Here is a 15,953-nt window from a genome sequence, read left to right as displayed (position 1 = left end):
ACAGGAAAAAGGATCTAAATCTAGGAGAAAGGAAGGAATCAGAGTAGGCTGAGAAGGCATCCCCACTTATTCCCAGGTGAGAGCACACAGTTCATGCATCATTGTATGAGCCCACAGGTATGCCACTGAAGAAATGTCAACACACACAAACATGCACTGGTATATACCAATACCAACCTCTAACATAAGATTACTATGTTTGACATACACATTTTCACCCTTTATTCGCTTAATCAGACTATTCTGAAAAAAGTGGAGAAGAAAGGGAAAGGTAAGGGACACAGTAGTCACGGGAACAAATGCCATCCTCCACAGTGCACCGACAACACGGGTAACCGCCTACGGAGCATGCTGGAAGGCTGGAACACCGGAGACGCACAGTGACTTATCACACACTGATTTTTGCTTTGGTTTTATTTTTAATTTTCTACCTGTGCCTTGAGCTCTGCATCTTCCTCCTGGTCCGACTGCCAGCATCAAGAAAGAGTGGGAAATAATGTCTTACCATGTAATTGACTACGATTCAAGAACTATGGTCTACAGAAACTTGCTAGAGGGGGTATTAATTTGCTCTTGTATATGGATGCTAGTTCCTTCCTATATGGAAGCCACAACATTCTCACACACACATTATGATACTTATTAAGATGACAGGAGTAAAAGATTCCTTGCTTGGTGGGTCTTTGACAGTGTCACCTGGGGACTTCTGAGTGTGATTAGCATAGACACGTAAGTGGGAGTTGACAGCTAGGGTTTGGCGGGCTGTCCTTAATGCACACTACAAATGTTTCGAGCCACCCTAAAACTAAAATTCACAAGTATGGTTAGGATTACCCAATAATGACAGCTCCCTTGGGATGCATGATTCTTTATAATCCTAGGAAGTTATAGCTATTATTATTATAGCTAAATTGTAGGCCAGAGAACGAAGGCTCAAAGAATTTAACATTGAGGGTCCCACATTTAAGAATTTCTTGGAACCGTGAATTTCTTGAACCCATATACTTAAAAATAAATAAATCTGGGAAGGAAGGAAGCTGATATAAGTTAAGAAAGATTAAAGAAAAAAAAAGGAATCAACTACCTTCAACATTACCAACATTTCTTTAAAGATGTAGACAGGATCATTGTTGAGTTCTTAAAAAATACAACAGATTTATCTAAAAGCCACTTCATTATCTTGATTTTTCTAATTGCGAGGATCTGTTTAGTCCTTGGACTGGTGTCTGGGTACCAGGAACGAGGTAACTAGGCCAACCAACAGATGCAGGCAGTGGTAAAGCTGTGTGTCTCGCCGGTGGTACTCTGACCGAGGTCCATAGGGAGGCCCTCAGGGTAATTACAGGTGAGAAGCCTTGAGGAGACACCTGACAGGTGGCCTGCAACGGATCAGTCTATCTTGCTCTCGCCCCCCTTATCTGCCAATGGGGCAAGACTGCCCACCCAGCAGCCTCACCCCCATTACTGTTGTCCTGGCCCCCAAGAGGAGACAGGGCAAATGTTTAAAAAACGCAGAAGGGCACAGGTAACCCTAACACTGTGCTGGTAACACACTAATTCTCAAGTGTGTGGTGTGCACACAGCTCTGTGTTTTATTTTTAAGCTCCATATAGTTACCTATATTGTATGTATATGTTTGCATGCTTCAAATGTTATGGAACAGCATTTAGAACTGCTGCAGAAATTTGGAGTCTTACTAAAATATTTTTCATTAATGCACACATTCAGATTCTGATGAAGTTTACTGAATTAACATGTAGCTACATGTAACAAATAATTCTTATCAAATCAAGCTGTAATTTTGTTATAATTTGACAGAAAATTATTAATTTGTAATACATGTATTTGTGATTGCTTAAAAGAATCTGGAAAGTTACTGTTTTACAATATTATTATTTTTTAAAATTTCTTTTCAAGTAGGCTCTATGCCCAATGCAGGGTTTGAACTCGCGACCCCAAGATCAAATGTCAGAGTGGCATGCTCTACTGACTGAACCAGTCAGTACAAAATAGCCCCTACAATATTGTTATTATTATTATTACTATTATTTTTCAATGCCAGTGCTGTGATTTTTAACTTAAAAAAATTATGATTTCCAAAACTTTGAGCTGAACTCCAGCATTTCCCAAGGATGAAAACTCCAATTTAAGAAGTTTTTCTGAGGATATTTTCAATTAAGTATTATACAGATACTATTTACATTTTTAGTTTTTCCTGAAGGTCCTACTAGAAAAGACTGTTCTAACTGGATGATGTAAAAAAAAAACCAACTCCAGAAGTAGAAGATAAATTCTGTGAGAACTTCAAGAAAGGTTCATCTTGGCTTCCATTACGATACCATTTTTACAGAAATTTTAGTTATGGGTGGAGAAGATTCGAAAAACAACATAAGCACGCACACGTTTGTTTATCCTAAAGAATTCATAAAGGATAAAGGATAGCACACTCTGTTTCCTGTCACTGTTCAATGTGATCACTTTTTTTTTTTGGAATAAAGTACTAACAATAATTTGCTAATTTCTTCTTCCTTAGATAATCCATTTCTTTTGAATGACCTAGGTTATATCACCTGGTCTACAAAAATAAGAGAAGTATTATTATTATTATTTTAATAATTATTATTCAGCCATTTTGGATTTAAAAATGTATCTGTATCTAGTAAATAAGCTAATTAAATTAATTGTAACCTTCCTCCTCACTCATCACGGCTTTCACACACAGACAGCCTCTCACTTGGTTAAGGGGAATAAGTTTTTTTTTTTTTTTTTTTTTTTTTTTTAAGGTATTATCGGTTTAGCCAAAGGTTCTCAAAATGTGATCCGAAATGGGCAGAGTCAACAGCCCTGAGAACTTGCTGGAAATGCAAATTCCAGAATCCCACCCCAGACCTTCTTCTTTTGCACAAGAAACATGAGGGGACCCAGCTGGAGGATTCTGACGCAGCCCAGAGCTTGAGAACCACTGACCCAGGCAACAGGATACATTTCCTTCCTCCTTTCAAAGTTAGAATTTCTCTTCACGCCCGCCATAAAACCTAGTATGCAAAAGCCCTAAATGCAGAGCCCCGTTCACGAGGCACTTGCGCTGGGCAGCCACCAGCCGCCCACAGTGATGATACCAACCTCGGTGGCGGTGGTCTCCCCGTCGGCCGCGGTGTCTGTGCGCTCGCTGTCGGTCTATTGATCACAGAAGTGACCAGGGTCCAGGAGGAAGGCAGGAAGAGAAAACAAACCCATTTGGTCAAATAGGGCATGGTACAGGTCAAACAGTTCACTCTCTTTCTCTGTGATGGTATCAAACTACCTTCCCACAAGAATGCAGGTTTCAAGCAAGAGCAAAAGAAAGGCCGGAGCTGGGTTTCATCAGCAGAGCCCCTCGGAGGAAGACCAGCGGCACGCAGCCTGTGGGAACCACAGGAACTGCGTTAGCCAAGCTGACTCGTCTGGTTTCATGTCTCGGGAAAACCAAATTGTCATTCTTTCCCCCGCTTTTAACTAAAACCCCGAGAAAGATCTCTTAAAAATGTGTAATGCAAATAAAATCAATGTTTATATATGTTTGCGATTCTACTAATATGTCACATTTGAAAGGTAAATCAAAATGTCAATTTAAATTAGAAGCTACTGTAACAGTCACTGGACTTTCAGCCTCTCAGTTAGAACCTGTTGATAATTTACCCCCATTTATAACCATCAGGCTGTCTGCATTACCTATTACTTATAAAAAGCACATGCCAGTGACTCACAGGCATATGTTTTATATGTGAAAAGTATAACTCAGTTTCCAAGTAGCAGTGTTAACCAGATTTTTTAACAGACTAACTGTTGTGTTTATTTTGCCCCACCCTCCAATATAAGGAAGTTATCAAAGTAGGCATTTAAACATCTCTTTCCAAAACAACCATCCAAATGAAGCAAATTATAATACTAATAAAAAAATGGAGAGAGGGAGAGAGAGAGAGAGACATCTACTTGTAAACAAATAAAACAAAGCACAGCATTTTACAGAGCCTAAGTTTTTAAGGGGGAATTATAATAGTCATTTCAGGACTGGGTTTTTAAGCTGCTTCGTAGAGATTTATGGTTTAAAACAGAAACTTATTTTCTTTGGAGTACAACAGAACCACAGCCATCCCAGATGGGACATATAAATGCCGTAATATATTATAAACTGACTTTCCCTCCATAAATGTCAACTAATCACTAATAAAATTCCCTTGAGCAAAGATACACGATGAATTATTTTGAAAATAAAAATAAAACCTGGGAGCTGTAAGCTTGTGAACCTGCCTCTTCAGATAATCTTTCAATCTTAACAACAAGGAATTTCAAGAAGGATGCCTGGGACAGGGATATTCATATTGACTTAACTCTGGTTGGGCAGATTTCTTGGCGCTATCCCAAATTTCCATTTTATATGTTCCTAAAAGAAAATACATTGAAATTCATGTTTGGCATGTGTACCTGAGGGGGTCAGCTATCATGCCTAAGCAGAACATAATTTTCAGGAGTTTGGTAAAGAATGTGTGCAGACACATTTTCATGACCTGATGACCACCTTCGCAACACCTGGTGGGGGGGCAGGGAGTAGCTAGTAATTTTCTTATGAGAGTGATCATTGCTATGGTGTGAGCAAGGCTTCCCCGACTGACAGCCTAGGAAATGGCCAATGGAACAGGTTATTGTTCCAGTGTATAATAACCCGAAGAAGCCTTAGGCTTTCAAGAATAAATAGGAATGACTGGCGCTTGGTGTGCTAACTGGTTTTGTGAAACACTTCCAAGCTGCTCGAAAGTATTTCTCCTCTTACATAATAATCTCCCTTGTGGCTTGAAAATCTACTGGAGCATCTTGGCTTTAGATTACAGCCCTGGTTTAAGAGTGAGGAGTCTGATGTCAGGCTGACATGAGCTCAAATCCTTGCTATTGAAATCTGTGACAACCTGGACATGTTTCATGTTTTAATCCCCATTTCCTTCCAGCAAAATGGAGAAAAAAATAACAGCCCTAACTGTATCAGGTAATGGATATTAAGTGCTTTCTACAAGGCCTGACACATGCAGACCTAAAAGTATCTATAATAACTGTCATTATGTTGATATTAATGTATTATTGTATTGCAATATTATATAATTATTGCATTATGTAATTATAATTATTACTAGCATTTTTTCTAGCTATATGAAAAAATTGCCTAGACCGTATCTCAACTCCCTTAAGTTCTTCCTGAGCATGTAGTCAGTTACTCAACAAATATAGTGCATGATCAATAAATAGTTAAGAAAGGTTGAAAAAAGTAGCTTTTATAGCAAAAAGTAGCTTTTTATGTACTATTTATATAATATACTACGACTAAACAAAACTACGAAATGTACAATGGGTCACGAACTGTCATATGATTCTGTGTCTACACAAATTAAAATGTCAAAAATCAGTTGATTATTAATCTTCGCCTCCAAATTTGAATCTTTTTTTTTTTATGAAAATACTCCTCACAAATTGAAACATAAAGACTAATGGTGATTCTGTGGTATGGTGAGCTAAATTCAGCTTATGTTTCTTGACAGATGATTTAATATTCTGTGCCCCTTGTTATGTGACCATTCTTGAAGGTACAAAAGAAAAAAAATATTATTGGTCAGCAGCTTTATAAATTTGAAATGATTCTGCCTTTCCACACTAGGTTTCTCTCTTGAGAAAGGCTGGAACTAATTAAGTCACTCCAATACATGAGAAATGCAAGCAGTGATTATAAAATATTTGAAAAGAATTACATTCATTAGTGATTTAGTGATTCTTATAAAATGAACGTGACAGGAGCTAAACCGTACGTTACATGAAGTCACCCCATTTAGCTGCCAAAGTGCTTGAAGCCTAGAGAATAAAAGAGGCCATGTCAACAATTTTTTTTTTTTTTTAATGGAATGACCTACATAGGAGTCCTCCAGCTCAGCCTGAACTAGAGAGCATAGCTTTTAACACTTGGGGTTAAGAGACGACACTGAACAGATGGCCACACGTGAGGTCTCGTGTTAGGAAAGCTGTCATGGGTGACCAGGGATGCAGAGAAGGGGTAAGACCACAGCGGCCAGAGCTGGCTCAGGGTCTCAGAGCTTTGCAGTAACAGGGAGAGTTAGCGGCTGGGAAGCTCCAGTCACGAGGTCAGTGGCTTGGATCGGGTAACTGCTGTGATTTGTTTTGCTGATGTAATGCAGACATGCCCAAATTTAACATTAATTTTCATGCACTGATTACAACAAGATGTATACCCTGGATTAGGCACAAGATCTGTGTGGTTCGCTACAGAAAAGTTCAGTTATTTAGAACTCAGAAAAGCAGAAAATGGCAATCTTTTTGCTTTATGTTGGCTAGATGACTAACTCCATTGCTAAAGGAAAACTATACGTCCAGGTTGGAAACCAACTGATACTACGGTCTTTGTAGATAATCTTGTGTTCTTCAGGTTATACGTTCTAGTTCCACATTATCTGATCACATTGCTCTTGTGAGAAATGGCGATACTAAAGCCTAGGATTCATTCTCTTAAAATATTTTTCATGTATGAAAATAGTTTTATAGTAAATATATAAAATCACACAGACTTTGGAGTGAAGTCATACGACCCAAGAACCTTGAAAAGGGCTTTAATGCAATATCAAATTGAAAAGGGAAAACTTTTATTTGAAACATCTGCGAGACCATTCCCATTTTTTTTCCTTCTGCTGCTAAGAAATGGCCATAATCTCACTAAATATAGATACTTACACACCCTCTCAATTCTATACACCCACAGGTGCAGCTCAAATTATGATTCCTGGCTGAGTTGAAAAATGAATAGACTTTTCCCTTTTTTTTTTTTTAGTGTTGTTTGACTTTGTCACTTTTTTTTTTTTTTTTCAGTGCTGAAAGTACTGGGCTTGTCTCCTGCCACAAAAAGGCTTGTTTTGTGAGAACAGAAGAGCTGGAAGGGCCTGGGGAGGTTGTGGGCAGGAGGGTAGGCGACAGCCAGGCCCTCTGTTGGCTGCTTCTGTTCTTTCCCCCTGCGCTCTGTCTGAAGGGAGCTGCTGGGCGGTTCACACATCGGGGGGCTGGTGTGAAAGGAGAGCAGTTAAGAGGAAAAGCTACCAACGACCATGTCAACTCACCCACTGGCTCAGATGAGGGATGGGAGACGGACAGGTGGCATGTCTTCTCAGATAGAGGCTGACGGCCCCATCCTCTCACCACTGAGCACATGCCTGGCTGAGAGCCGCAGGGGCCTAGCCAGCTCTCCTGACCTTTCCAGACTGTCTTTGAGTGTGTGGATTTTTTGGCTCGTGCTGGAGTTGAAAGAATCACTGCCATCCAATATACACGTCAGCCCTGTCAGGACTGATGAACTTCCAGCCCATTTTTACAGCAACCAGACATCTTCCGGGAGCCTTTTCCCGACTTTGTTTGAAGACTGCTGTTATTTCTGGTCCTCTCTGTGGCCCTTCCAATGACTGGGGTCACATGGGCCTGTTCATCTACTCAAGCATTTTTCTGACCCAACACACTCTTGGGATCTGGCTCACCTCCACGAGTAACAGAGATAGTCTGGGGATGTTTCACGATCTCCAGGGAAGTGAGGCATCGAGAGTTGGGGAAGCTACCCACATGACGGAGACCGACCTCCTTTGGCTGGTCATTCCCACCTTGCCGTGAGGGTCGTTTATCCACTGGTATCAGCGCTACGGAGATACCATGATGCCAGGATGCATTCTGGGAACACTCCATCAGTCTGGGTCAAACTTTTTTCTTGGTCTTCTATGTCCCTTTCCTTTAGGAACCAGTGACTGACCCGACCTTTAACCTAACCCTGATTTTTAACGCAGCTAACGGGTTCTTTAAAACAGACTTCCGAGTCCTTCATCACGCGTAGAATTCAGCGGGCCGGATGCAGCCTGCTCTGTCCACATGGTGTTGTGCCTAACCCGGGGGCCGGGGTGGGGGGAATGACTCCCCAACACACAGAAACCTCGCACATGTCGGCACAGACAATAAATGAGGCTCTGAAAGTAGGACCACTATGGCAGTAGGCGCCTAACATTGTTTCGGACCAAAGCCCCGACCACGACAGGGAAGTGTGTTCTATGCCGAGGTACACACCTCTTCCTCTGAACTGTCACTCGGGTCATTGTCTAGTGAGGCACTCAAGGAGGCCGCCTTGGGCTCCAGGTAGCAGAGGCACATAGCCAGAGGGAAGGAGAGAGTGAGGGCATATGGCACTGAGAAGGAGGCGGAGAGCAGAAAGAAAAAGATGAAGAGGAAACAGGGCACAAGGGAGGGCGAGCGGATCGGGAGATAATGCTGCAGGCTCTGGGGGAGGAGGTTGGTTTCCGACAGGCTGGGGAAAGAGAGGTACCCATCGTCATCGAGAAGAGATGGGAATGACTCCGGGAGCTGCAAGGAGAAGGAAAACAGGGTGGTCCCTTTGCCAGTCTGTTTGTAGCTAAAAGCCACATCTTGGTCCCCTAAGGATGGCTTCCCTTTGGGGTCAGAGTCCATCGCGGGCTCTCCGAGCACACGCACAGTGCCTCTGGCAGCCTCCAAGCCCAGGGCTTGGCGCTCATTCTCCTTACACCTCCTACGGAGCTCTGGGGGAGATGTGGGGGGACGATGGGCTGATGGGGGGGACAGGGGACATGAGTCGGTGCCAAGCCCAGGTGACTGATGTGAAAGAGACAGAGAGAGACAGAAGGCAGCAAACAGAGGTGCAAAAGGACAAAAAGAAAACTGCAATTAGTTAATTTTCTTATGGGTATCAATATAAAATTGTAAAACAAGAATTTTAGCTCTAGGGTTGTTCGTACTTAAAGTATTCAAGCTGCAAGCCAAGGCTGCCATGAACGGCTACTGTTTTCCCATTAGACCGTCAAATACAGGGTGGGCTTTTTTTTTTTTTTTTTTTAAATGAAGTCAGAACAGAAGATTGCGGTGGGCAATCTCAAAATCTACATGTTTCACACCATCTAACACGTTTGTTTAGACCAACAACTCCAAAAAGTTGCAGGGTTTTGAGAGCAAATAGAACCCTCTGAGAACTTAAAATCAAGACTTTCAATAACATCTCCTGATCTTCAGCTAACAGATCTGTTACTCTAGTCTGGTTGGATTAAAAAATAAATAAATAAAAATGGATCCAAATTTTGATTATTAAAAAAAAGAATTTAGCATTACCTTTCCTCCCTTAGTCAATTATATCCAAAACAGGTGGGTTTCCGAATCAAGAAGTTTCTGGCCCCACTCCCATCTGATAAGCTGTGCCACTCAGGGAAATCCACAACTAGCATTTTAGGAACTCAGCTCCCCGAAATACTGAGGTTCCTTTGAAAATGTCTACTTTGGCTCCTTTCTCCATGATGTAAACGTAACTTAAACTCAAATAAAGGTTTCAACAAGCTAACTAGCAAAAAGAATGTGCTTTCCTGTGATATGGCTTGTAAGCATTTAGTTTGTATTATTTGTGGTCCCTAAATAATAGGTACAATTTCCCAGTCTTCTGGTTTTTTTGAGCAAGTAATCACCATATTTAGCTCTCCTGGTTTGAAGCCATCACAGAATGATGAAGGCAGCTATCGCCGCAAAAGTGCTCCTGGTGAGCTCAGGCTTCTGGAGGGAAAAAAGAGAGGTTCTTTCCATCCTCTCTGGCCCTGGCAGCCCCTCTGACCACAACCAGCTTTCTTTGCAGGTGGTGGAGGGCTTCGTCCCACAAGGGGACGAAGGGAAGCCAGCAAGCTCCAAACAGGACCTGGCACAGCTCGGAAGCTGCCGCAGCCCCAGGAGTTGAGTTAAAGGTCACACAGAGTCTGAAGATAGACTTTCGTGGCTCTCCGGGACCTGCTACATGGGTGATGTGAGTATCTGTGTGCGTGAGCATGTACACGCGTGGTTTGCCTAGAGACTTGCTAGAGTGGAAATTACCCCCACCCTGCTTTGTCGCTCTCAATCCTGACTTGGTAAATATAAAGACAGAGGGTTAGAACATGCACAGAGAAAACAGTATTGTGGATATGCTAGCAATTAGGAGTGTCTCTTTTTAGGTCTTAGGCAAGTATGTCTCTTCTCAATCCTCGCATTTGACATTAAGCATTGTGTTTTAAATGTGACCCTGCACACATCTCATTCAACGGAAAATAATATAAAAGTTACAAGCTGACTCCTGTGTGCACGCCATTGTTCCCCTGGTGGTGGATGGCTGCAGTCACCTGGGGTGACCATTAACCTGGGAAACAGGCCTCCACTCAGAGGAATCTAGGGGACCAGTCTTTTAAGACCTATTTTCAGTGATACACTTTCATTTTGGTTAAAAAATGCGTCCCCTCTTTGTTACTTTTTGAAGATGGAGAAGAATAAAATGAAGGTTTCATTTTCCATGCTGCTTATTCAAGTGGTTTTGAAAAGATAGCTGTGTACCATGTAAAAGGAAGCCAGCCATCAACCCTACCTGGGCCAGGGCTGGGCCACAGCCCTTTTGCAGGCATCTGGGTCAAAGAGCTGGCTTCTCAGAGATTCAGACAATGAGAGTCAGGGTTTTTTGTCTTTTATTTTCCCATGCCGTAAGTGGCAAAAGTGATGATGGTTTAGTGCTACATTTTATATAAGTGGGGGCTTTTCAAATCAAACAAAGAGACTTCCTAGGTCTATTTTTTGAGCCAACTCAAAGTCATTTCCTTTAACGTGCCACTTTAATCATAGTTACGCACCCATGAGAATTGTTGGTTGGCATGGGTGATTTCAGGAAAGTGGAAATCATTTGCTTTTCAGGCAGACGACGCTTTTCCTTATTTCCTATTTAAAAGCTGCCTTGACTTAACTGGAAAATAAGAGTGTAAAAACAAAATTCGGAACAAAGTCATGTTTTTCCAGCAAAGATGATTCAAATATCCTTGCTGGCATGTCCTACCCTATTTTGTGTTTGGCAAATAAATGATCTTCTCGCAACACGGTGGGTAGCTTTTTATGTGGAATATTCGGACGTAACTACACTGTGTTGCGGAGCTACCCTTCACTGCAGAGCGCTTATCAAAAGGAGCATTTTTATTCTGAGCCCCAGGGAAGCCCTTGCCACATGAATCTATATTTAAGAAATAATATTGATACAGGAAAAGAACACATTGAGTCAAATCTAGGCAAGTTTTAGCATAACCAGTGAGTTTTATAGCATTTTTATTCTGGTATTTCTTTTTACTCTATACATTCTAGGAGCTACTCTGTTTTTTCCATTATCATCACACATTAGCCTCCCAATATAGTTTTTTCTTTCTTTCTTTTTTTTTTTTTTTACTTTTAGGGAGCTGCTGTGCTACTTATAAAACCCCTGTGTCAGAAGTAAGCTGTCTATGCCTTTTCTGACTTCCATTTTTCTGAAAAGTTGCTTTATAGTGCCAGATTACCAAAAATAAACATACTGTAAAAATAAATAAATAAATACTGGGATGAAATGAAGCTTAAAAATTTGAAGAAGTAAACACCTTGGAGAAATTGCTGCCAAACTCACTTTCCATCTTCCCTTGTGATGTTCTGCTTTAATATCTCTTTTCAAAACATGTCTGCTCGCTACTTTGATGATTAGATTATAATCCTAGACTAAGAGAGGAAATAGTGTATAAATACACGGGCTCTGGTCACTCAGTCTTGCAGTCAGAAGAATGGCAATGGGATTACTGTATATCTAGAAAAATATACAGTACTTGGGGAGGAGAATGGGGCCAGAAACAAAGAAAACAGTTTTAGTGATAGTTCTGAAATGTGAGCCCAAACAGAAAAGTGTCATATGGCACTAAATGCATTTTTAGGATATACAGACAGGACAGCTGTTGAAAGTCTTACACAGCACATCAGTTAAAATAAAAATTTTCAAGTTAGGAAAGAATTTTTCAGAAGAAAAATGGTGACAAGAGGAAATCAGAATTTAAAAATTGATAATATGAATGTGACTAATGCTGAAATATGAACTACCCTAAGTTTTGTTGTTGGTTTTTTTGTTTTTTTAAGTAGGCTCTGCGCCCAGAGTGGAGCCCAATGTGGGACCCAAACTCATGACCCTGAGATCAAGACCTCAGCTGAGATCAAGTTAGCTGCTTAACCGACTGAACCACCCAGGCACCCCGAATTACCTTAAGTTTTAACACATTTCTGGTTTATATCCTCAGAATTAGTTGTTCAAGGTCTAAGCGAATTACCCTAAGTCTTAACACTTTCCTAGTTTATATCCTTGGAATTATTAGTTCTTCTAAGCAAGCGCTAGGAGGGAGCCTGGGAGATGTACCTTTCCCTCGTGTCGTACTGCCGTGACCGGCGTGACTTCTTCCGCCTTTTTCCGTCTGTCCTCTTCCTCGTCCCGTTCCTCCTCGGTCTTTTTCTCGGGAGTCACAGTGGTGATCAAGTTGGTCTGAGAGATGCCCTTTGTTGTGGCGTACTGGCCAGTACCAACCTCTGCAGCAGACACAGAATCCTTCATGTATATTTCATGGTTTTCATTCACTGACGCTAAAAGCAAATACAATGGAAGAAAAACGTCTGAAATAGTTAAGGCAGGAGGCAGAAGAAGAACACTACCAGTTGTCCCGTTCTGGAAAAAAGGACCCCTACCCACGTCTGTCGGAAAAGGCAAGTCAGCGCAGCAGGTACCTGCATGTAAGCACAGGCAGAAACTTGTCTCTCAGAAGCTTCTTGACCAGTGTTTTAAAATGACTTAAAGGCTGCTTGCTGGAAGCCGCTGGAGTAACTCGGGGGCTCCCTGGTGAGGTGGCATATGAGGGCAGGATGTGGTGGAGGGGTAGGAGTCTGGGCTTCTGCCAGCCTCTCACCCCTCAGAGCAACTGGCTGGATGCCGGCGCCAAGCACTAGTGGCCAGTCCCACAACTAACAGCGGAATTTGCAGTGGACAACTGCTCCCATCCACTTGACTTTGAACGTATCTTTGGGAATTGCCATTCACCAAGGAGCACTGAATTGGGTTTTTCCATTACTGTTATTAATAATGATTAAGGAGTCCATTGCTCCTACAATCTTTCTTTGGAAAGACTGTACAGTCTGGATGGTAACTCCTTTCAGCTGAAGTGCAGAAATGTTTCAAATACTACTGCACTTTCAACAGACTACCATGATATGCATAGACTTATTCATCTCTGATATTTTGGGACGATAAAACAAATGGTGCTAATGAAATTCATGCAAATGTAAAGCATGCAAACATAAAAGATATAAGACACAGCCTTCCATCCCAGCTAAAATGTCTTAGTGAAAGATGCTTAATTCGGTTACATTTTTAAAGCCGGGTAAGCATTATTTTTGGTTTTAGATATATACAACTGATTTAAACTTACAAACGATGCTTTTCAAATACACAGTAGCTAATCGCGGGCAAAAGAGAATAAGCTTCACAGTTTAGGAAGTTCAAAATGTAAATGTAAGAAAATATTTCGAAATCCTTTTATAGTAGCTAAACTATTTCACGAAGAGAGCTTCACTAAGATATTTTATATTTCCTTATATTGATGAAAAAGCTGCCAGGAGAAGCAAGTCCCCAAGGGGCCAGTAAGGCTGTTCTGTGTAAAATGCAACTTTGCAAAAAGCAACTATGTTCCAACATGCAGCCACAGCGCCCAGCTCAGCAGCACAGAGAACATACTAGAACTGGCAGGACCCCAAAGAGTGAGAGACAACACATACTAACATCACTTTTGGGCAGGGAGGAAGAGACAGCATGGGATTAGTACATTTATTTCACAATTGTCTTCTGTCTTGTCAACAATCATTATCACGCAAAAGGTCATGAGGAAAACGACATTCATGACAAATGTGTTCCCTTGGATACACATCACTGAACAAAGTAGATGATGTCCCAGGGGGGTAAAAAAAAGTGTGATTTTACAAAAGTTCCCCCCAACACTGCCTTATAGAACACACAGTTTACGGCGATTCTCCAAAGCAGAAAGAAGAATAAATGGAACGAAGCACTAAGAAAAGCTTCAATGTTACAGTAAGTATTCAGCATCTTCAACCCGAAAGAGTCCTAATAAACATTTTATCCCAAAAGTTTGGCTCCAAGTTAGGTATTTCAAAAAGAAGCAACTATGGGAAGATACAGAATGGTAATCAAATTCCTAGGCCAGCTCACGAAAGCCTAGAAGAATAATTATGAATATAATTATTATGCACCTATCAAGAAAGCTGTCACACCTGTCTCATTCACTGTTTGCCAGTGGCTTTGCTCTCATTTTATAGGTGATGACTAAAACCGAGACCTGGGGAGTCTAAACCATTCTCTAACCGCTACACAGGTAGACTTCAGTCCGGATTTATCTACCAGGGAAGCGTGTGTTCATGTCACTAGTAACATACGTGATTCAGCTCTAATGATACAATTTTGACTTCTTCTACAGACTGTTTCGAAATATTTCATTAGAAAAATGCAAACTTCTCAGACAGGAGATTCAGGGAGCACATCACCCCAGGAGCCACAGTGGCATACGGTGAAAGGAAGAGAGAAATGGGACTACGAGGCGTGGTGGCAAAAAAGGTAAGGACGAAGGTGATCCCACATATTTGTAACTTTTCTTATTTTACCTTTGTTTTTGTTATTTTAATTTTATGTTTTTTATTATTCGAATGGTACACACATGCTAGAAACGTCTAATTCCTTTTAAATCCACGGAATAGGTCTTCCATAAAACAACTAATCTCTAGGTGCTTGGAATGAGAAAACCAATGAGACTTGGCCATGGCTCATTTTCGAAGAAGTAGTAGGAGGAGGAGGAGGAGGAGGAGCAGTAGTAGTAAGAGCAGTAGGACAGCTGCCATTTTTTGTAGCTGCCATTGTGCGTTAACTACAGACAGCAACAGGAAACTGTCGCTTACGATGAAAATCCACAGGACTCACAATTATGTCATTCCTTAGAACTGTTATTTCAGTGATTCTCCCCTTGCTGAACTTACACATTTCACTTAATAGTGGAGAACATTTTCACGTCAACGCTCTCCCAGTCCATCTGCAGGAGTAATTAATATTAACCAGGAGGATTCAACTTGGAGCCCGTGGGTCTATTGTGATCTGAATGTCATCCTTTCTATCAGCTATCATGCACTGACTGGTAACAGTCACATTTTATCCATAAAAATTTTGTAGAAACAGACACAGTCCTCCTTCTGAAACAAATTGACTAAAACAAACCCGATAATCATTTCAGATCTGCCAGCAAGTGAACCAAATTACTTACACAGAGTATGTGACAACGATATTCAGGATGAGAGCATCTTTCTCCAAATTCAGGGTGCCGGCTTACAAAAGCTATGCTCTTCATTCCCTTCGTACCATTCTTTTATGGAATTTTATAGAAGTCGACTTATCAATAACAGACATTAGACTCACCAAGGCACTTTTTTTGTGAGGGTGGGGGTTAAAGTACCACTCAGCCGTGGACCGGCGAGTGCTTTTCATTTCATACTGTTCAAGAAGATCTGTGTTCATTGAAATCTTGTGATGGTTTCACACTATTTCTGGGTAGCCATTTGGGATTCTCATTACTAAGGGCTCGTAAGTAACGCCTACCTCCATCCAAGCTGCGAGACATGGTATAGCGTTTGCTGGACGAGCGTTCGAAGTAAGGGGCAGGGCGGTCTATCAACGCACTGGCTCTCCTTGTTTGGGCTTGTGTCCTGCCGCTATAACGAAACTTGGAGCCCAAGGTCAGGAACTTCTTTGGAGGCGCTTCTGGTAACAACAGTCTAGAGATATTAAAGAAAAAATACCAGAGAGACCCTTCAGTCAAACATAAAGAAGGTTACCTTCACTTTTTTAGTCAACGGTAAAGTGCTTTGTGTGCTAAAGGTTTAACACATCACATGTTCAATGAATGTGATTTTATAGGGGGAAAAAAAAATCAGTTCCCACAGTATGTATCAAGCAGGGAGTTGCAGAGAGGCTA

The 15,953-nt window shown here is 41.4% G+C and overlaps 1 protein-coding gene across 21 annotated transcripts in view; it reads right to left on the bottom strand.

The window, feature by feature from the left end:
- EPB41L3 (erythrocyte membrane protein band 4.1 like 3) overlaps nt 1-15,953 on the bottom strand; it is a 147,493-nt gene that overhangs the window by 13,698 nt on the left and 117,842 nt on the right. For 6 of the 21 annotated variants that reach the window (XM_046025328.1, XM_046025330.1, XM_046025333.1 and 3 more), the window contains 5 exons: nt 15,578-15,753; nt 12,293-12,513; nt 8,131-8,691; nt 3,124-3,177; nt 432-467 (listed from right to left, as the gene is read on the bottom strand). In XM_046025328.1, coding sequence (XP_045881284.1) covers nt 432-467; nt 3,124-3,177; nt 8,131-8,691; nt 12,293-12,513; nt 15,578-15,753 — 1,048 coding nt within the window. The remainder of the gene's footprint in view (nt 1-431; nt 468-3,123; nt 3,178-8,130; nt 8,692-12,292; nt 12,514-15,577; nt 15,754-15,953) is intronic. The other 15 variants (XM_046025331.1, XM_046025339.1, XM_046025343.1 and 12 more) reach the window with 6 other exon arrangements.

The sequence above is a fragment of the Meles meles genome, chromosome 12 (genome assembly GCF_922984935.1).
Source record: "Meles meles chromosome 12, mMelMel3.1 paternal haplotype, whole genome shotgun sequence".
NCBI lineage: Eukaryota > Metazoa > Chordata > Mammalia > Carnivora > Mustelidae > Meles > Meles meles.
The sequence above is the reverse complement of the archived record's forward strand: the minus strand, read 5'-3'. Positions and strand labels throughout refer to the sequence as shown.